At 46.1% G+C, this 21,423-nt stretch overlaps 1 protein-coding gene across 1 annotated transcript in view; it reads right to left on the bottom strand.

Moving 5' to 3' along the window:
- MTMR12 (myotubularin related protein 12) overlaps positions 1-17,108 on the bottom strand; it is a 99,240-nt gene extending 82,132 nt beyond the window's left edge. The window contains exon 1 of the mRNA XM_053592610.1: positions 16,861-17,108. Coding sequence (XP_053448585.1) covers positions 16,861-16,941 — 81 coding nt within the window. The 5' untranslated portion in view covers positions 16,942-17,108. The remainder of the gene's footprint in view (positions 1-16,860) is intronic.
- Between the last annotated feature and the right edge of the window lie 4,315 nt (positions 17,109-21,423).

Genomic DNA, 21,423 nt, shown 5'->3' with positions numbered 1-21,423 from the left:
GGTCTCACTCTTGGTCAGGCTGGTCTCAAACTCCTGAACTCAAGCAAGCCAACAGCCTCAGCCTCCCAGAGTGCTGGGATTACAGGCATGAGCCACTGAGCCTAGCCTTCACTGTATGTTTTCAAACTCCACTCCTCACAACCCTTCTTTTCCTTCCTTATTCTAGGGTTTCATATAAAATCTCACTTGAAAGAACAGTTCTCAGCCGGGCGTTGTGGCGGGCGCCTGTAATCCCAGCTGCTTGGGAGGCTGAGGCAGGAGAATCGCGGAAGCCCAAGAGCTAGAGGTTGCTGTGAGTCCTGTGTACATCATGGCACTCTACTGAAGGCGGTAAGGTGAGACTCTGTCTCTACAAAAAATAAAAAAATAAAAAAAAAAAAAAAGAAAGAACAGTTCTCAGCAGGGGATAAGGGGAAGATCACAATTAGCTGAAGATATGAAAGAATGCAGATTCCTACTATAGATGCCCCCCCCAGGACATATCCTAATCTCTAACCAGTTATTTGAATAAAATATGCTTAAAAACACTTACCTAGTCCATTGAAGCTCCTGTAGCTCAGCGGTTAAGGTGCCAGCCACATACACCAGGGCTGGGGGGTTTGAACCCAGCCCAGGCCTGCTAAGCAACAATAACAACAACGACAACTATATATATAGGGCACTGGCCCCATATACCAAAGGTGGCAGCTTCCAACACAGCCCCCGCCAAACTGCAACAAAAAAATAGTTGGGTGTTGTGCCTGTAGTCCCAGCTAACTTGGGAGGCTGAGGCAAGAGAATCACTTAAACCCAAGAGTCTGAGGTTGCTATGAGCTGTGACACCACAACAGTCTACAAAGAGTGACATAGTGAGACTCTGTCTCAAAACAAAACAAAACAAAAGGCTTGGCGCCTATAGCACAGTGGTTACGGTGCCAGCCACATACACCCAGGCTGGCGGGTTCGAACCCAGCTGAGCCAGCTAACCAATGACAATTACAACAAAAAATAACCAGGCGTTGTGGCAGGTGCCTGTAGTCCCCGCTACTTGGGAGCATGAGGCAAGAGAAACGCTTAAGCCCAAGAGTTTGAGGTTGCTGTGAACTGTGATGCCACGGCACTTTACTAAGGGTGACACAGTGAGACTTTGTCTCAAAAACAAACAAAAAAAAAACACCACTTACTTACACTTACCTAGTCCAACCCTTTATCAATTAGGAAATGAGGCCTATCAAGGTAAAGAGGCTCCCTCAAGGGCCCACAGCAAAGAAATGGCCAGACCCCAAGGCCTCCCAAATCCAAGCTAATGCTCTCTTTCAACAAAACAAGAAGAAGGTAAGATCTTGGCTGAGGCTTGAAAGTTCCTTAGGATTTGGATAGGTGGAAGGGGCAGGGGAGTGGAGAGCACTTACGTGGAAGAATACCATCACAAAGCAACAGCAGCAGGAGTTGGCCATGGTACAGATGGGGAGGTGTGGCCATGGAAATGAAGGAGGTGGCCACGGAAAAGAAGACAGATTACCACAGAGGCTCCCACAAAGGGTGCCCTGGGGACTGTGAATGGTTTGGAGCATAGATGACTAGGGTAAGAGGGTGGGACTAACAGAAACTGGAAAGGCTGACTTAAAAGGAAAAGAAAGCCAAGCTGAATTGGAGGTCTCAGTTCTAGACTTAACATGCTGCCCAAATTCTACATCTTCCTAGAAGCCCTTGAGACACAAGAGAAGATACTGGGAGAACAGAAAGGAAATCCATGAGTCGATTCACTGAAAAAGAAAATTGTGCAGGAAGGGAGGCCTTCTGGGTAAATCATGAGGGTACCCATGATGGGTATGGATAGTTCTATGAGAAGGATAGCATCCCTGGCTCCAGACACATGCCTCCAAAAGTACCAAGGAAGAAGGCCAGGTGTGCTAGCTCATGCCTGTACTCCTAGCACTCCGGGAGGCCAAGGCAGATTGACTGCATGAGTTAAAGACCAGCCTGAGCAAAAGTGAGACCCTGTCTCTAAAAAATACCTAGGCATTGTGGTCAGTGCCTACAGTCCCAGCCACTCAGGAGGCTGAAGCAAGAGGATTGCTTGAGCCCAAGAGTTTGAAGTTGCTGTGAGCTATGATAACACAGCACTCTACCCAAGGCAACAGAGTTGAGATTGAGATTCTGTTTTTAAAAAAAAAAAAGAGTACCAAGGAAGAAAATGCTGAAGAGAAGGTCAAATCAAGTGTTGTCACCATCAGGACCTATACTGATGGCCCAAAAAACAAACACACGAGAAAACATATACATACACAGCTACAGCTTCTGGGGTGGTAAGGAATAATAGAAACTACAATAATTAGCTTTAATAAACATTTACTACAGGCCAAGTACTGTCTTAACAGCTTTCCATGGATTGCCTCACTTAAGACTAAGAGCAACCTGTGAGCCAAATATTATTATTATTATTTATTTTTTTATTTTTTTGGAGACAGAGTCTCACTATGTTGCCCTGGGTAGAGTGCCGTAGCGTCACAGCTCACAGCAACCTCAAACTCTTGGGCTTAAGCAATTCTCTTGCCTCAACCTCCCAAGTAGCTGGGACTATAGGTGCCCGCCACAACACTCAGCTATTTTTTGGTTGTAGTTGTCATCAGATACTATTATTATTATCCACATTTCACTTTTTTTTTTTTTTTTTAGAGACAGAGTCTCACTTTATGGCCCTCGGTAGAGTGCCGTGGCCTCACACAGCTCACAGCAACCTCCAACTCCTGGGCTTAAGCGATTCTCTTGCCTCAGCCTCCCGAGTAGCTGGGACTACAGGCGCCTGCCACAACGCCCGGCTATTTTTTGGTTGCCGTTTGGCCGGGGCCGGGTTTGAACCCACCACCCTTGGCATATGGGGCCGGCGCCCTACCAACTGAGCCACAGGCGCCGCCCTATTACCCACATTTCACACATCAGGAAACAGAGGTTCAGAGAAGTTAAATGCCAAGGTCAAATTCACAGTTAGCAAGTAGCAGAGCTCTGCTTAATTCTAAAGCCATGGTCTTAACTACCACATTATATTGAAAGTAAAGATGGTTGTGCTGGGATTCATATAAGTGCCAGTAGAAAGGTGTCAGGTGGCAGTTATGGGGTTGTCATTGTCTTATAATTTAAGCTAACGGATGTGACTAAGAGCAGCTGCAGAGACACATGGCATTGCCATCTGTGTCTCCCCCTCCACCACCTCCTCCAGAACTGTGCTATAAACACTGGGTTAGTTGAAGAGCTGGGAAAGCCCTGGAGCAAGAAGATGACAAAAGGAGCTAGGGGACAAATGAGGAGTTCATGGGCTCACAAAGGGCCAGACTGACATAATGGCAAAGCAGCATGTCACAGAAAGAAAGAATCCTTAAAGGATCCTGGAAATACTCCTGCATGTCTAGCAGTACGGCTTGGATGCCATTCCTCAGGACTACTAGGTCACACACCTGTCCACACACCTTGTATTAGGGATGAGGACAGATGCTTCAACCCCCAGTCCCAACACACCTATGAGCCTTTCAAGTTGTACCTCTTGCCTCCCCCTACATTCTCTCTCCTCCCACACCAAATCCCACATTAATGCCAACATTTCCAAGTATTACACAGCCTTTGCATGAGACCAGATGCTGCCGTGGGTTCTGCAGCGGGCATTCTGGTAATCTGCCATCTCCCCAACAGAATGTGAAACTCCTGAGTACAGACCATTTCTTTGGATTCCTGATTTTAACACTGTGTTTAGCAAATGGTAGATACACAAAAATGTTGCTCAAAGAATCTTCTAGTTCAAGTTATTATTAATAACATGAGTACCTGGCAGATGCTAAGTATCACCACATGTCAGGTCCTGAGCTGGATATACATGGCTATGTCTTCTCAGCCTCAAGCCTACAGGGAAGATGCCTATTTACATGTTACAGATGAGAAGAAGCAATCTCAGAAAGGTAGGGTCACATGTCTAAGCTCATTGTCAAAGGGCTGAGCCAAGATCAGAAACTTCTAGAATCAAAGTCTCTTCCACAAGGTCAGGACACCTTGTTTGCGTTCCCAGACTCCTACTGTGATTAATTTATTTCTCAGCTGTCCCTTTGTTATACCACCAGCAACAGTGACAGCCACACCTACACTACACCAAGGACCTCTCTTCACATACCCCAAAGGGCCCCTAGCCCTTCTCTGTCTGCCACCTGGATTGTATCTGCTTACTTACTGAGCTAATTCAAGTACAACTTATGGGTACAGCAGGGATCCTCCTTGTCATCCTTTTAACACAGATCACCTTTATTTTATTTATTTATTTTTTAGAGACAGAGTCTCACCTGATCGCCCTCAGTATAGTACCATGGAGTCACAGCTCACAGCAACCTCCAACTCCTGGGCTTAGGCAATTCTCCTGCCTCAGCCTCCCGAGTAGCTAGGACTGTAGGCACCCGCCACAACGCCCAGCTATTTTTTGTTGCAGTTTGGCCGGGTTTGAACCTGCCACCCTCAGTATATGGGGCTGGTGCCCTACCCACTGAACCACAGGTGCTACTCACAGATCACCTTCCCTCAGCAAATAGCAGGCAGCAATCATTAAAACAAAAAGGAAAACACTGGCTACTCCTCTTCTCCAGAAAGTAAAGCAACATAAAGGGATTAGTTGGGCAATTGAACATGAAGCTAAACTAAGCAAGATGGGGTGGGGCTGGGCTGGGCTGGGTGGTACAGACAGAAGACAGGTAGGTAGGTATGGGGTGAGAAAAAGAGGGGCTAACAGACCATATTTGGAGCAAAGCAGAAGGCACCAAGCATAAACACAGAGCCCCCAGCCCAGGAGTCCCCAGAAGATAAAAAAAGAGGTATTTGTGATGCCAAACAACTCATCTCCAGGACCAGAGACCCCGACTTTCTTCCTTAACTAACAAGATGTCCTGACTGGCCCACTGAGGAAAGAGCCATTCCTAGTGGTTTGCATAGATAGAGGGCACATATTCATGGGGAGACAGAAGTAAGGGGAATCATTATTTCTCCCAAATACAGAGAACCATTGGGGAGTTGATCTTAAGGGATTTGATTTTACATGTGGAGAAAAGGTAGGAGCAGAGGAAAATTTTGATTTGAAAAACTGGGCTTGGCTGGACACGGTAGCTCATTCCTGGAATAGTTAGCACTGACAGGCCAAGGCAAGTGGATTGCCTGAGCTCAGGAGTTTGAGACCAGTCTGAGTAAGAGCAAGACCCATCTCTAAAAAAATAGCCAGGCATTGTGGTGAGCACGTGTAGTCCCAGCTACTCAGGAGGCTGAAGAAAGAGACTCGCTTGTGCCTAAGAGTTTGAGGTATGACACCACAGCACTCTACCAAGGGTGACAAAGTGAAACTCTGTCTCAAAAAAAAAAAAAAGGAAAGGAAAAACTGGGCTCACCTCTGTAATCCTAGCATTCTGGGAGGCCGAGTTGGGTGGACTGCTTGAGTTCAGGAGTTCAAGACCAGCCTGAGGAAGAGTGGGAGCCCATCTCTACTAAAAATAGAAAAACTAGCTGGGTGTTGTGGTGGGTGCCCATAGTCCCAACTACTCAGGAGGCTAAGGGAAGAGAATCACTTAAGTGTTTGAAGTTGCTGTGAGCTATGGCACTCTACCCAGGGAGACTTAGTGGGACTCTGTCTCAAAAAAAGAAAAAAGAAAAACTGGGCTCATTCACTTCAAGATGTTCTCTGGTATTTTTTTTTTTTTTTTTTTTGTTCGTTTGTTTGTTTTTGTAGAGACAGAGTCTCACTTTATAGCCCTCGGTAGAGTGCCGTGGCATCACACAGCTCACAGCAACCTCCAACTCCTGGGCTTCAGCGATTCTCTTGCCTCAGCCTCCCGAGTAGCTGGGACTACAGGCGCCCACCACAACGCCCGGCTATTTTTTGGTTGCAGTTCAGCAGGGGCCGGGTTTGAACCCGCCACCCTCGGTATATGGGGCCGGCGCCTTACCGACTGAGCCACAGGCGCCGCCCTGTTCTCTGGTATTTTAAAACTGTTAATAAAAACAAAAACATTGTATGAAACAGGTTGACAATCACAACCTTCCCCTTGGTAGTCTTTTTTTTTTTTTTTGAGATAGAGTCTCACTATGTCACCCCAGGTAGAGTGCCATGGCATCACAGCTCATAGCAACCTCAAACTCTTGGGCTCAAGCGATTCTCTTGCCTCAGCCTCCCTTATAGCTGGAACTACAGGCACCTGCCACAATGCCCGGATATTTTTTGTTTGTTTGTTTAGCAGGCTGGGGCCGGGTTCAAATCCACCAGCCCCGTGCATGTGGCCGGCACGCTAACTACTGAGCTACGGGCACCAAGCCTCCCTTGTTAGTCTTAAACATATTTCATCATTTTGGCCAGGCCTTCCCTTGCCCCCACCCATACATAAGCCCTTCCTTTCTTAGGGCTGAAACACCTTCCTTCTCAAAAAGCAAATAAGTGAAAGCTTGGGATGCCACCTCTGAAAGGCTGCCCACCAGAGGGGTCTATAGGAAATGACGAAGGACAGGGCACAAGAGAGAAAAGCAATGACTATTATTGTAGGAAAAACATTTAAATATGAAACCAAAACAGCATGGTCTTACAACTGCCTTTGATATAGATAAACAGAGTTACTACTCCAGAGACAATTCAATTTTACTTTTCCTAGTTACAATTTTACTTGTCTTAAGTGAATCATTGAACAGATGTGAAAATGGACACAATTTAACCTTTGACAGAGAAACTCATTAGAATGAGAAAGAGGGAAAAAGAAAAATAAGTCCACCCGATGAAACTAGCAAAATGTCAATGGCTAAAAGTTAATAGTGAAAACAGGCAATAAGTAAGCATTCTCATTAGGTTGGAGTTTTAAATATAATCAAGTCATTATCAAATGTATAAAGGAACAAAGAAAAGAGGAAAAGAAACTTTCAGAGATAGCGAAAAATATTCTAAGAAAGAGTTACCACACAATAAACTTTCCTTGCATGATAGCATGGCAACAATCACAACAACAAAATATTCCCTTTTTGATAATACCTTAGCAGGGAAAGATTTCTCTAGTCTAGGATTAATAATTAAGCACTTTCTGAAATCATGCAAGTGGCTCTGACCAACAACTTCCAATACACAGAACAACACAGTCTATCTATTGAATGCTATTGAATGCTAACTACGCCAAGTAACTGCCAAGGGCTTTACATGTGTAATTACATTTAACATTCACAAATGTTCATATATACCTATTGTATAAAATCAATATTATTATTCCCATTTTTCAGGTAGAAACAGAGACTTAAAAGAACTGACCTTATTCATACCTAGGTTGAAGAGCTACTGACAAGTTTTTGCTTTCCTTAGAGCTATGAAACACAAGGTATGCAGAAGTGAATGAATAGAGGAAGGGAGAGAGAGGCCCTAGGGATCACTCCATCTGACAGTTTTACCCCCTCCTAGAGTCACTCTCCATTTTTACCTACCCTCTACTTTCTCCCAAAGCAACAGAGGATTCGAGGTTCAAACAATTATTCCAGTTCAATGCTACCTCTCAGCCTATCTGAAGAGGTTTATTTTAAACTATTCATTCTAAAGACTTAGAAGACATTTCTGTACAGCACCCATTCACCATAAAACCTGCTTCATTGAGAGTAAACTTTGGGTACTGAGCTGAGACAACCTTGATTGATCAGTGTTGCTGAACTTGTGTTTGATCAAAACTCCATCTACCCAGAATGTCTACCTCTATTTATTGAACCTCACGTAAGTTCCCAAATTGGGGGCAGTTATTGGGGGCATAATGCTAACAAAGCCATAGTCTCAGTTTGAGCGCTTTTCTGAACCCCATGTTCTCCTGTCAAAGCTGCAAATCCACTGCGCTCCTTGTCATCTCAAAAAAAAAAAAAAACAAAAAAAAAACCCACACACACTCATCAGAAGTCACAAGCATGACTTGATAAGAAACCAAGAGTGGTTTTCTGCTGGAAAAACAACTCAAGGTATATGCTCTATCCACATGGTTTAGTGGTACCATCTTCAAACATGACAATGACATGTAGGTCATACATTTTTATACATATCACAACTGCAATCATATGAGAGACACACCCATGGATAAAGCCTAGACATACTTAAAAATGGGATCATTGCTTTGGTTGGTTAGGCACCACAGTATAGTAAAGTCATTTTACTTTTCTAAATTCCAAATTCTGCAACTTTATCACAAAGTCTTTTTTTTTTTGAGACAGAGTTTCACTATGTCGCCCTTGGTAGAGTGCCATGGAGTCACAGCTCACAGCAACCTCAAACTCTTGGGCTTAAGCAATTCTCTTGCGACGGCCTCCCAAGTAGCTGGGACTGTGGGCACCCGCCAAACGCCTGGCTATTTTTTTTTTTTGTACATGTCATTGTCGTTTGGCAGGCCCTGGGCCGGGTTCAAACCTCCAGCCCTGGTGTATGTGGCTGGTGCCCTAGCTGCCGAGCTACAGGCAGTGAGCCTGTCACATAGTCTTTATCATAATAATAAGGCATATATTTTGCATAGTGATAAAAGATTTTTTTGGCTCCATAAAATAAAATTCTCTAAAGCACACTGTCACATAGGATAGCTTAAAGTGTAAGTATTACAAGAATATTCAGCATCCTTTTGAAGATGTCTGGAAAAAGATTTTGAACTTAAAACTTCTAAATACACAGTCTTACAGTTTAAAATTCTGACAGTAGGGCGGCGCCTGTGGCTCAGTCGGTAAGGCTCCGGCCCCATATACCGAGGGTGGCGGGTTCAAACCCGGCCCCGGCTTAACTGCAACCAAAAAATAGCCAGGCATTGTGGCAGGCGCCTGTAGTCCCAGCTACTTGGGAGGCTGAGGCAAGAGAATCGCTTAAGCCCAGGAGTTGGAGGTTGCTGTGAGCTGTGTGAGGCCACGGCACTCTACCGAGGGCCATAAAGTGAGACTCTGTCTCTACAAAAAAAAAAAAAAAAAAATTCTGACAGTAGACCTGATTTTAAGATTGGAGATGGAGGGCGGCGCCTGTGGCTCAGTTGGTAAGGCGCCGGCCCCATATACCGAGGGTGGCGGGTTCAAACCCGGCCCCGGCCGAACTGCAACCAAAAAATAGCCGGGCGTTGTGGCGGGCGCCTGTAGTCCCAGCTACTTGGGAGGCTGAGGCAAGAGAATCGCTTAAGCCCAGGAGTTGGAGGTTGCTGTGAGCTGTGTGAGGCCACGGCACTCTACCGAGGGCCATAAAGTGAGACTCTGTCTCTACAAAAAAAAAAAAAAAAAAGATTGGAGATGGAAGTAAGGTGCAGAAGAGAATGTGGCTTTAAGACAGTGGCTGTCACGTGGTAGCTGTTTGATCAGGGTGCAGGAAGTGTTGTTTGAAAGGGCCTCATGATGCCTTCTAATGCTTCATCTGCAGAAGTTGTGTGGAGCTGGATATGACCCAGGGGGATGCCACAGGAAGTATAAGGAGGACAGAAAAAGCAGAAGCTTTAGACAGATCATCAGGCTAAAGCCACAGCTAAGAAAGTGATCATTTTAGGAAGAGCTTTTTATGTCTCCTGATGGCCTATTAAATCATTATCAATGACCTTCACACTCAAGGAAAAATTCTACTAAAAAATTATTTGGAGCCAGGCACAGTGGTTCACACCTGTAATTCTAGCACTCTGGGAGGCCCAGGTGAGTGGACTACCTGAGCTCACAAGTTCAAAACCAGCCTGAGCTAGAGCGAGACCCTGTCTCTAATAAAAACATAGCCAGGGGTTGTAGCAGGCAGCTATAGTCCCAGCTACTTGGGAAGCTGAGACAAGAGGATTGTTTGAGCCCAAATGTTTGATGATGCTACGAGCTAAGATGCCACTGTACTCTACCGAGGGGGACCAAGTGAGACCCCGTCTCAAAAAAAAATATTTGGAAATGGAGAAAAAGCTACAAATTCTTAAAGCAATAGATCTAAACTTTGCTTTTAAAAGTATTTTTATTGCTAGGACTGAGGCTAGGAGGTCTGTTTTAGGATATGCCAATCTCTTCTTCCTGTCATCTATCTAGTCACCAAAGTCATCAAAGTTAGTTATCCAACAAAAAAAATCACCTCAATAATTGCATCTGTTTTGTAGACTGAGATATATCCCCACTTAATACCTAGAGTAATACCTGGCATACAGCTGAATAAATATCTGTTGAACTAATTAACTATATCTTTGGAAAACACCACTTCTGAGACTCAAAGAGCCCAGAGGTCTCTGTATCTGCTCAGCAGTCACAGGTTGATAATCTTACAAAAGCTAAGAAGGAAAATGGTACTAGTGAACACCAATGAGAAAGCACTCTAGTGTGCAAAGGCCAGTCATGATACAAGCATACTTCACTAGTAATATTCCTTACATTTGTAAATAGAAGGCTAAGAGAATGAGCCCTGGAGTCAGACTGTCCTAGTTCAAACCCTGGCACTAAACGTTGTTTATCTGTGACCTGGAACAAGTTACTTAATTTCTCTAAGACTGTTTCCTCATCTAAAACAAAAATCAGTAGGTAATAATAGTATTAACTTCACCAGATTGTTGAAAGGATGAAATGAGATACTCATAGTTCCTGAGCCACAGAAGTAGCCTAATCAATATTAGTAATTATTCATTTTTGTTCTGCATTTACCCACAAAAATATGTCCAGAAAAAATACATAAGTGTACTTCTTCCCACCAAAAGAAAAAGTCTTAAATGAGGACTAAATTTTGTCTGGTCACTTATATAGGGCACACGAGCACCCTGAAGCTTTTATTTAAATTTATTCCCTTAGCACAATGGAATAGGCTCTTATTAATTCAGAACTTTCTCTTAAGACCACCTATGGTCCTTTATGTACAAGGTTCAGGGACCAGTCACTGGTCACTAAGCATTTCTAGTCGCTATAAATTATCAAACCAGTTACTTTGATACTTTTAAAGTAACTAAGCATGGAACGGATAGTCTAGAAGAATCAGAATTGTCATTCAACACCAAAGATAACTAAGTAGAAAAACATTTAAAACTCTACTTTCTATGTATTTGTTACCTGACTTCTCATCACAGTATGTTTCTATGGAGGAAAATAAGTCTAACTTAAAATGACATTGTGAGTCGGCTCAGTGCCCGTAGCACAGTGGTTACGGCACCAGCCACATACACTGAAGGAGGTAGGTTTGAACCCGGCCTGGGCCAGCTAACCAACAATGACAACTGCAACAAAGAATAGCCAGGCATTGTGGTGGGTGCCTGTAGTCCCAGCTACTTGGAAGGCTTAGGCAAGAGAATTGCTTGAGCCCAAGAGTTGGAGGTTGCCGTGAGCTATGATGCCACAGTACTCTACCGAGGGCAACATAGTGAAAACTCTGTCTCAAAAAAAAAAAAAAATGAGGGTAGCGCCTGTGGCTCAGTGAGTAGGGTGCCAACCCCATATGCTGAGGGTGGTGGGTTCAAACCCAGCCCCAGCCAAACTGCAACAAAAAATTGCCGGGTGTTGTAGCAGGCGCCTATAGTCCCAGCTACTCGGAAGGCTGAGGCAAGAGAATCGCTTAAGCCCAGAAGTTGGAGGTTGCCGTGAGCTGTGATGCCATGGCACTCTACCAAGGGTGATAAAGTGAGACTATCTCTACAAAATAATAATAATAATAATAAGTAAAATAAAAAAAATTTAAAAATATTAAAAAAAGACACTGTGAGTCAACAATTAACATAGAAACATCTTTACAATATACACTTTTGTGAAAAGAGAAGATTACAAAATATGACTAGCAATTTTAACCCCATTTTGGTAAAAAAAAAATTGAAAACCCATACATACACCCTTACACATATACTGACAGAACACACTTCAAGTTGCTAATAAGTTTTCAAATTTTGGGGGCAGTGCCTGTGGCTCAGTCAATAAGGCGCCAGCCCCATATACCGAGGGTGACGGGTTCAAACCCGGCCCCCGCCAAATTGCAAACAAAAAATAGCCGGGCACTTAGTCCCAGCTACTCGGGAGGCTGAGGCAAGAGAATCGCTTAAGCATAGGAGTTGGAGGTTGCTGTGAGCTGTGTGAGGCCACGGTACTCTACCGAGGGCCATAAAGTGATACTCTGTCTCTACAAAAAAAATAAATAAATAAGTTTTCAAATTTTTCTTTCAAATTTTTTTGCATATCTATATCTTGTTTTTCTATAATGTGTGCTAATGGTTTCTGAAATAATAATTCAAATAGGCATTTCACTTAACAAGAAAGCAGATCTGGGCCCCAAACTATTAATATAACCAGATCCCTCCCTAGAGCAGAGATCAGCATCTCTCACAGAGGCACTGACATCCTTTCTACCATGTGGCTATGGCTGACCAGAGGTGGGGGTGCTGAGATGTTTTTACATACCAGCTATCAGGTACCACCAAGATGGTACCAGATCCCTCCCTTCTGTTAATCTGAACCTTCAGAGCTCTTGGCTTCCCACTGACTAGCTTTGCCAATATGTAATCCTCTGAGCAGTTTACAAAACATGATCAAAGGTACTAAATTCTGGTTCAGGTTTCTAACTGTCATATTCACTATTTTAAGAGAATCTGTGACAATGAGTCTATATTATTCTGGCAGAGATCCAATTATAAAAGTTGCAGTTAACTACCACCCTTCATTTTAGGCTGTCCAATGCCAATCCTTTCCAAACACAAGAAAAAAAAAGAACTCATGTTTTAAAGCAGCATCTTCAAATACAAACACTTCTGTTCTTAACACACAAAGTACCGACTCTTAATAGATTCTTTGGCCTATTAAAGGCCACCATCAATGAACCTTGCAAGATCCATCTAATCAGCAGAAGAACAAGCCTCTCAGCAGGTGCAGGTATCGTTACATTATAAAGCGAAAATGTTTTGGCAGCTCAATCTACCAACAAACAGGTATCTGAGGAACTATGATTTCGCAGATAGTAAAAGCCATACAAAGATATAAATGGTAGCAAGACATAGACTAAAGGTAGTAAAGATGAAGGCAATATGGGGAAAAGCAGAATAGAAACAACAGAGGACAATCTTCAGAAAAGGGTTCTAAAGAACTCTTCCCAAAAGTTGGGGAGCCTCAAGGCTATAAGACCCAGGGCTGTCATGACAAGGCACAAAGCTACACTTCAATGCTACTCACATGCATTTCCCATAATGTGATATCTGGCAAAAGCTGGATACTTAAAAATAAATTACTTTTTCATTCCTTCCTACCCTTACAGTTAAAAAAATCATCCACAGGCTCGGCACCGGTAGCTCAGTGGTTATGCACCAGCCACATACACTGGGCCTGGCGGGTTGAAACCTGGCCCAAGACTGCTAAACGACAATGACAACTACAACAAAAAAATAGCCCAGGTGTTCTGATGGGCGCCTATAGTCCCAGCTACTTGGGAGCGGAGGCAAGAGAACAGCTGAAGCCCAAGAGTTTGAGGTTGCTTGTGAACTGTGATGCCACAGCACTCTATTGAGGGCAACATAGTGAGACTCTATCTCAAAAAAAAAATCCACAATTTTGATCAGAACTTTATCCTCTGTTACATAATATGTTGAGCCAAACTACAACAAAGAAGCATAGTGTGGGGCGGCGCCTGTGGCTCAGTGAGTAGAGCGCCAGCCCCATATGCCAAGGGTGGCGGGTTCAAACCCGGCCCCGGCCAAACTGCAACAAAAAGAAAAAATAGCCGGGCGTTGTGGTGGGTGCCTGTAGTCCCAGCTACTCGGGAGGCTGAGGCAAGAGAATCGCGTAAGCCCAAGAGTTAGAGGTTGCTGTGAGCCGTGAGATGCCACGGCACTCTACCCGAGGGCGGTACAGTGAGACTCTGTCTCTACAAAAAAAAAAAAAAAAGAAGCATAGTGTGTGCACAGCATTATTTTAATGCGCACACACACACACACAAAAAAAAAAAAACCCTGCCAACTATAAGGATCTGAAAAATGTGACCACTTCAGGCTTATTTTGGAGCTGAACCACTCCCTTCTCTAATTATCCCTCAAAGGAAACATATCAGGCACTGTGGGCAAAGTGGGAAAACATGTCTAATTACAACATGTGCACTTGGTGGATGAAAAATTTGAACATTCTTGAACTCCAGACACATTTCAGAAGACTTTCCACTTATACTTTAAACTCGCTGAAAAGGAGTGGTTAAAGATCAGCTGTACTTCAACCTGGACTCTAAAAAAAGACACAAAGAGAAACTGTCCATCTTGCTTACAGGTGATATTGCAAGAAAGGCCTGCTGAAAATTTAAGATAACCCTGACAGAGGAAGTGGTTTATATAGCAGAACCTCCATAGTTGACCACCTTCCTATGTTAATCACCTCCTTAGGTTGACCTAATTTTCACAGATTAGACAGTATAGGAGACCTAATTGTTGACCACCCTTGTATGTTGACCAGTTTGTTTCAGTACTTTCAGTGGTCAACCTACAGTTTCTATTGTATTTTTTAATTAGGACTAAAAATAAGACCCATTTCAAGAATATTCTCACCCAGGCACAATGGCTCATGCCTATAACCCTAGCACTCTGGGAGGTCTGGGTGGGAGTGGGGTGGTCCCTTAAACTCAGGAGTTTGAGACCAGCCTGAGCAAGAGCAAAACTCTGCCTCTACTAAAAATAGAAAAATGGGCTCCACGCCTGTAGCTCAGCGGCTAGGGCACCAGCCACATACGCTGGAGCTGGCAGGTTCAAACCCAGCCTGCATCTGCCAAACAACAATGACAATTACAACAAAAAGGGCACCTATAGTCCCAGCTACTGTAAGGCTGAGGCAAGAGAATCACTTAAGCCAGCGGTTCTCAACGTGTGGGTCACGACCCCTTTGGATGGTGTTAAAGGTTCACAGAATTAGGAAGGTTGAGAACCACTGGCTTAAGTCCAAGAGTTTGAGGTTGCTGTGAGCTGCGGTGTCACCACACTTTATCAAGGGTGACACAGCGAGACTCTGTCTCAAATAAAAGGGAGTGGGAGGGCGTTACAATGGGCCAAGTGCTGTGGCTCACGCCTGTAATTCTAGCACTCTGGGAGGCTGAGGCAGATGGACAGCTTGAACTCATGAGTTCAAGACCAGCCTGAGCAAAAGCGAGACCCCCGTCTCTACTAAAAATAGAAAAAATCTGAGGCAAGAGGAGCACTTGAGCCCAAGTTGGAGGTCACTGTGAGCTATGAAGCCACAGCACTCTACCCAGGGTGACAGCTTAAGACTATCTCAAAATAATACTAATACTACTACTACTAATAATAATAATAAATAAAAATAGAAAAATGAGCTGGGCTTTGTGGCAGGCACTTGTAGTACAGGCTACTGGGGAGCCTGAGGCAAGAGGATCCCTTGAACCCAGGAGTTTGAGGTTGCTGTGAACTAGGCTGATGCTACTGCACTCTAGCCTAGGGCAACAGAGCAAGACTCTGTCTCAAAAAACAAACAAACAAACAAAAAAAACAATATATATATTCCACTGGCGAAAACACATCTTGAATTTAAAGTAACATATGCAAAGGCTTTAGGCCCCAGGAAGACTTACAAAAGCAGTCCCTGATTAAGACCTTTCATCCAGGGCGGCGCCTGTGGCTCAAGGAGTAGGGCGCCGGTCCCATATACCGGAGGTGGCGGGTTCAAACCCAGCCCTGGCCAAAAAACCACAAAAAAAAAAAAAAAAAAAAAAAAGACCTTTCATCCATAGCCAACCTGCTAGGGAAGACATCTGAGACAATGAATTTAGTGGTACTTCTACAGAAGGGGGCAGAAAACACCTTCAGAAAGGTGATAAGGCATGATAAGGCATCTAATTAGGCAGTGGATTAGGAACCTACTGCTTAAGAAGCCCTCAGAGTAGCCTATAGGTTCTGATCTCTCTAACCTCCTCCCCATCACCCAATGGGCCTCTGACACTCTGGCTTTCTTGCCACTCCTCTAACCCTCCACACTCCCACACCAAGGCCTTCACCTGAGGGCTGTTCCCTCTACCTGGACTATTCTTCCATCAGATACCCTATATTTTTAAGACTTGGCTCACAATGCCACCTTCCCAAGAGAAAAAGGTTGCCTCTTCATTCTCATGATGTTTATCACCTAATACAACATACAATTTACTCATGTATTATATCTATGGTTTACCCTTTCTCCTCTTCCCCTCAAACTCCAGGAGAGCAGGGGATCTTTGTTCTGTTCACTTATGTACACCACAAGCGTTTAGAACATTGTCTTGCCAGGGGCATGGAGCTCAAAAGTATTTTCTGAATGAATGAACGAACGAACTTCTTGACAGCAAAATTCCAGGAGAACAAGAAGAAAGGGTGGAAAGGATAATGTTGAGTGGGGTGAAGTGAAAAGGAAAAGAAGCGACAAGGGAGAATTCATAAGGGAGAGGCAGAGGCTGGCTGAGGCCAGGGCCGACCCACAGTTTCTCCTGGCAGCGCTGAAGGGAGGCGGGAATAGGTGCACAGTATCTCGCCAGTGGCATCAAACGGCACTTAGAAGCAGGCAGTTGAGAGAAGCGAGCTCTCTCAAGGCTCACCAAGAAAATCCGAGGGCAAGACAAACATGGGCCTGACCCCCCGCCCTTCTCCTCTCGAAGGTGCCCACCGTGTACCCAGAGTACCCAGGGCCATTCCAGGACCCAGTGGCTTCTGGGCTTAGGCCCCTCCACCGGGTAGCCGGCAAATTGGGCCCCGCGTTCCAACACCTGCCTGCCCTCCAGGGGGTCCCCACCCCGGCCCGGAGCGAAACGCCTGAGAGCCCCAATGGGGAACTGATGGTTCCCCGCACACAGGCAGGAAGCGTCCCGCCGCCCTTCCCGCCGTGAGGAAGGGGCTCCCCTCGCCCCTCTCCCGGGCCGCTCCAGCCAGACGCCCCGCCCGCGCGGCGTCCCCTCACCTCAGGGCGCACGTACGACACGAAGGACGGCTTGGGCGCCTTGGGGCCGCCACCACCACCAACTACCCCTTTCCCCAGCATACCGCCGCCCCGGGAAGCAGCGACGCGAGGGAGCAGAGGCGGCTTGGGCTCCGGCTCCGGCAGCGGCGGCGGCCACCAGCACTAGCGGCTGGGGCTCCGCCCATCCCCAGGGCAGCAGCAGCCGCGGTGCCGCCCGCATCCGGCTTCGCCGCTGACACCGCTCGCCCCGCCCAGACCCGCCGGCCCCGCCCAACCGGCGAGCTTGCGGGCCCGACCTCCCAGCTAGCCGGGACCCGGCGGCTGAAGGCCCCGCCCCTCCCATTGTGGCGGGCGAGTCTGACCCGCCCAGGTTTGCCACCTTCCTGCGGCAAAGCCCGCCCCCTCATACGTTCCCTGATTGGCCAGAGGCGCTGCCGGGCGAGCCCTGCTCCAAGTCTTTTCTTTTATTTCTTTTTTTTTTTTAAGACAGAGTCTCACCCAATTTCCCTGGGTAGAGTTCGTATGGTTATAGCTCACAGCAATCTCAAACTCTGGGGCTCAAGAGATCCTCTCGCCTCAGTCTACCGAGTAGTTGGGACTACAGGACGGCGCCAGCCGCAACGCCCTGTTAGTTTTCTATTTTTAGTTGAGACCCGGGTGATGGGTCTGGCTCTCGCTCAGGCTAGTACAAACTCCTGAATTCAGGCGATCCACCTGCCTCCGCCTCCCACAGTACTAGCATTACAGGTGGGAACCACCGTGTTAGCCCAAGCCTCTTGAATAAACCTGGAGAATTGTTTCCTCTAACCAATCCAGAGAGCGTATTCTCCGGACTTCCCTACGATTGGATAACGAGGATGTCGCCGTGGTCCAATGATCCTGAGGTCACCGAGTTGTCTAGGGCTTTAGCTCACAGCAGTCGTTTTCTTCCCTTTGCTTGTTGCTTAGAAATAAAACGTCCCAAAGTGTGATATATCTAATATCGCCGTATGAGTTCTAAACCTACATCAATGACGTCCTAGATTTATTATTTTAAACGTTGACAAAAATAAGACGAATCAGGTGTTAACAGCTACTAAGGAATAAGTTTGAGTATTGACTTTGTCAACTTCATTTTTCCCATTTCTTTTTCTTTCTTTTTTTTTTTTTTTTTTGTAGAGACAGAGTTTCACTTTATTGCCCTCAGTAGAGTGCTGTGGCGTCACACAGCTCACAGCAACCTCCAACTCCTGGGCTTACGCGATTCTCTTGCCTCAGCCTCCGGAGTAGCTGGGACTACAGGCGCCCGCCACAACGCCCGGCTATTTTTTTGTTGCAGCTTGGCCGGGGCCGGGTTTGAACCTGCCACCCTGGGTGTATGGGGCCGGCGCCCTGCTCACTGAGCCACAGGCGCCGCCCACCCATTTATTTTTCCAACAAATAGAATATCAAAGGCCTTTTAAAGACTTATCTACCCTCCCCCCAGGTTACTGATGAAACCCTCATTTTTAGCCAAGATTACAAAGAAAATTTATATAAATTCCATGTTTGGCGCCAAGCATTGTGGTAGACACAGATAAATATGACAGGACCCAGCTCTAAAGAAATTCAGCCTGTTGGAAAAAAACTTATAAATCTTTTTAGTCTCACCAGTGACTCGTTTTTACTCTTTTTTTTTTTTTACAGAGACAGAGTCTCACTTTATGGCCCTCGGTAGAGTGCCATGGCATCACACAGCTCACAGCAACCTCCAACTCCTGGGCTTAAGCGATTCTCTTGCCTCAGCCTCCCGAGTAGCTGGGACTACAGGCGCCCGCCACAACGCCCGGCTATGTTTTGGTTGTAGTTAAGCGGGGGCCGGGTTTGAACCCGCCACCCTCGGTATATGGGGCCGACGCCTTACCGATGAGCCACAGGCGCCGCCCCTGTTTTTACTCTTTTTTTTTTTTTTTTTAATTTGGCCGGGGCTGGGTTTGAACCCGCCACCTCCGGCATATGGGACCGGCGCCCTACCCGCTGAGCCACAGGCGCCGCCCTGTTTTTACTCTTTCAACCCGATGTGCTCCCTCTTCCTAAACCTACTCCAAGTAAATATAAAATCTAAGTGAAAACAGACGTGTTGATTTTGCAAACAGTTTCAAGACAAGTGCTGCAGCCCCATTTCCAATCAGATTGCCATGGTTAAGTCTACAGGGTATAGCAGCGCTGGAGCCACCACTGAGTTTCCTTATCCCCATTTTCAGACAAGAAAATTTAGGTGTAAGTAATTTGTTCAGATATCTTCAGCTAGTCACTGATGGAGCTGGGATTCCAATCCAAATTTGTCCGATCCCAAAGCCCAAATTCTCAACATTATGATTATATAAATTAAGCAGAGGTGTAATCCCAGCTACTGGGGAGGCTGAGGCAAAGGGCTGCTCGATTGCCAGGAGTTCCTGGGCAACATAGCGAGACCTCGGTAGAGTGCCATGGCAACACAGCTCACAGCAACCTCCAGCTCTTGGGGTTATGCGATTCTCTTGCCTCAGCCTCCCGAGTAGGTGGGACTACAGACGCCCGCCACAACGCCTGGCTATTTTTTTTTTTTTTTTGCAGTTTGGCCAGGGCCAAATTCGCCACCCTCTATATATGGGGCTGGAGCCCTACTCCCTGAGCCACAGATGCCGCCTGATTTTTTTTTTTTTTTTTTTGCAGTTTTTGGCCAGGGCTGGGTTTGAACCCGCCACCTCCGGCACATGGGGCCGACGCCCTACTCCTTTGAGCCACAGGCGCCGCCTGATAATTAGTTTTTTTTTTTAAGAAGCTCTCAAAGACCAGGAGCGTGGCTCACACCTGTAATCTCAGCACTCTAGGAGCCGAAGAGGGTGGATTGCCTGAGCTCAGGAGTTTGAGACCAGCCTGCGCAAAGCGAGACCCCGTCTCTTATTAAAAATAGAAAAACTAGGCTCGGCTCCTGTAAGCACAGTGGTGACGGTCGTCAGCCACATACACTGAACCTGGCGGGTTCGAACCCGGGTCTGCTAAACAACAATGACTACAACATCAACAACAACAAAAATAGCCGGGCTTGGCACCTGTGGCTCAAGCGGCTAAGGCGCCAGCCACGTACACATGAGCTGGCGGGTTCGAATCCAGCCCGGGCCCACCAAACAACAATGACTGTAACCAAAAAATAGCTTGGCATTGTGGCGGGTGCCTGTAGTCCCAGCTTACTTGGAGGCAGAGGCAGGAGAATCGCTTGAGCCCGGGAGTTGGAGGTTGCTGTGAGCTGTGATGCCATAGCACTCTACCCAGGGTGACAGCGTAAGGCTCTAACTCAAAAAAAAAAAAAAAAAAAAAGCCGGGCTTCGTGGGGGACGCCTATAGTCTCAGTTACTTGGGAGGCTGAGGCAAGAGAATTGCTTGAAACCAAAAGTTTGAGGTTGCTGTGAGTTGTGACGCTATGGCACTCTACCAAGGACAACATAGTGAGACTCTGTCTAAAAAAAAAAAAAAAAGAAGGAAAGGAAAAGGGAAAAGGAAGAAAAGAAAAAGAAAAACTAGATGGGGTTCAGTACCTGTAGCTCAAACGGCTAAGGCGCCAGCCACGTACAACAGAGCTGGCAGGTTCGAATTCAGCCCAGGCCTGCCAAACAACAATGACAACTACAACCAAAAAATAGCCAGGCGTTGTGACGGGCGCCTTTAGTCCCAGCTACTTGGGAGGCCAAGGCAAGAGAATCGCTTAAGCCCAGGAGTTGGAGGTTGCTGTGAGCTGTGATGTCTACCCAGGGTGACATAGTGAGACTCTCTCAAAGAAAAAAAAAAGAAAGAAAGAAAAGGAAAGATACTCGTTAAAAGGGTATTGAAAAATGAATTTATTTGTCAAAACTAATAATATCACCTTCTATTTCACAGTAGTTTACACTTTCCAAAGTAGAATGGCAGGGCAGACTTAAGCATTCTAAGCTTTCTCGCTTTTCAAAAGTATACTTGGAATTTTCATGATCTCCACCAGTCACTATGCATATGAGAGTACCTATAGCCCGGGCTGGCTTCTTGGACACGCACCTAGTACAGTCACATAAGACTTTGTACTTATGAGGAGTTAAGGTTCAACGCTCGGCGGTTTTATTAATAAAGTTAACTTTGCGTTCTTTAAGTAAAGCTTGCTGGGAGAGGGGAGCATGCGCAGGAGTCTTGGCGCCTCTGCCCATGCGCAGTCCCACCTCCCACTACTCCCCGCCTCCTTTCGGCTGCCGAGTACTGTTTGGGACGTTTGCCTTTTCCTGCCAACTTCACAACTGCTGTCCACCTTTGTCAGTGGCAGCAACTGGGTCTCATTGCCCGAGGGTGTTGGTAGGGGGATTCTCTTGTGCGCCGCAGGCAGTGGTCATCCACCCGCTCGGTGGGTGCCTGGGCACTGCCCGAAGAGAATTAGGGTCAGGAACAGCTCCCAGCCCCACGCCCCACCCCGCGCCGTGTCTCTGGGTGGGGTAAGACAGCTGCTGTCCCTGCCCTAGGCTGGCAGCGCCACGGAGACCGGCAAAGCCTTTCACCTACTCCGATCCAGGTACCGAATGTCGCCAAAGGCTGCAATCCCTT

Source organism: Nycticebus coucang, chromosome 1 (assembly GCF_027406575.1).
Source record: "Nycticebus coucang isolate mNycCou1 chromosome 1, mNycCou1.pri, whole genome shotgun sequence".
NCBI lineage: Eukaryota > Metazoa > Chordata > Mammalia > Primates > Lorisidae > Nycticebus > Nycticebus coucang.
This window is presented reverse-complemented; position numbering and strand designations above follow the sequence as displayed.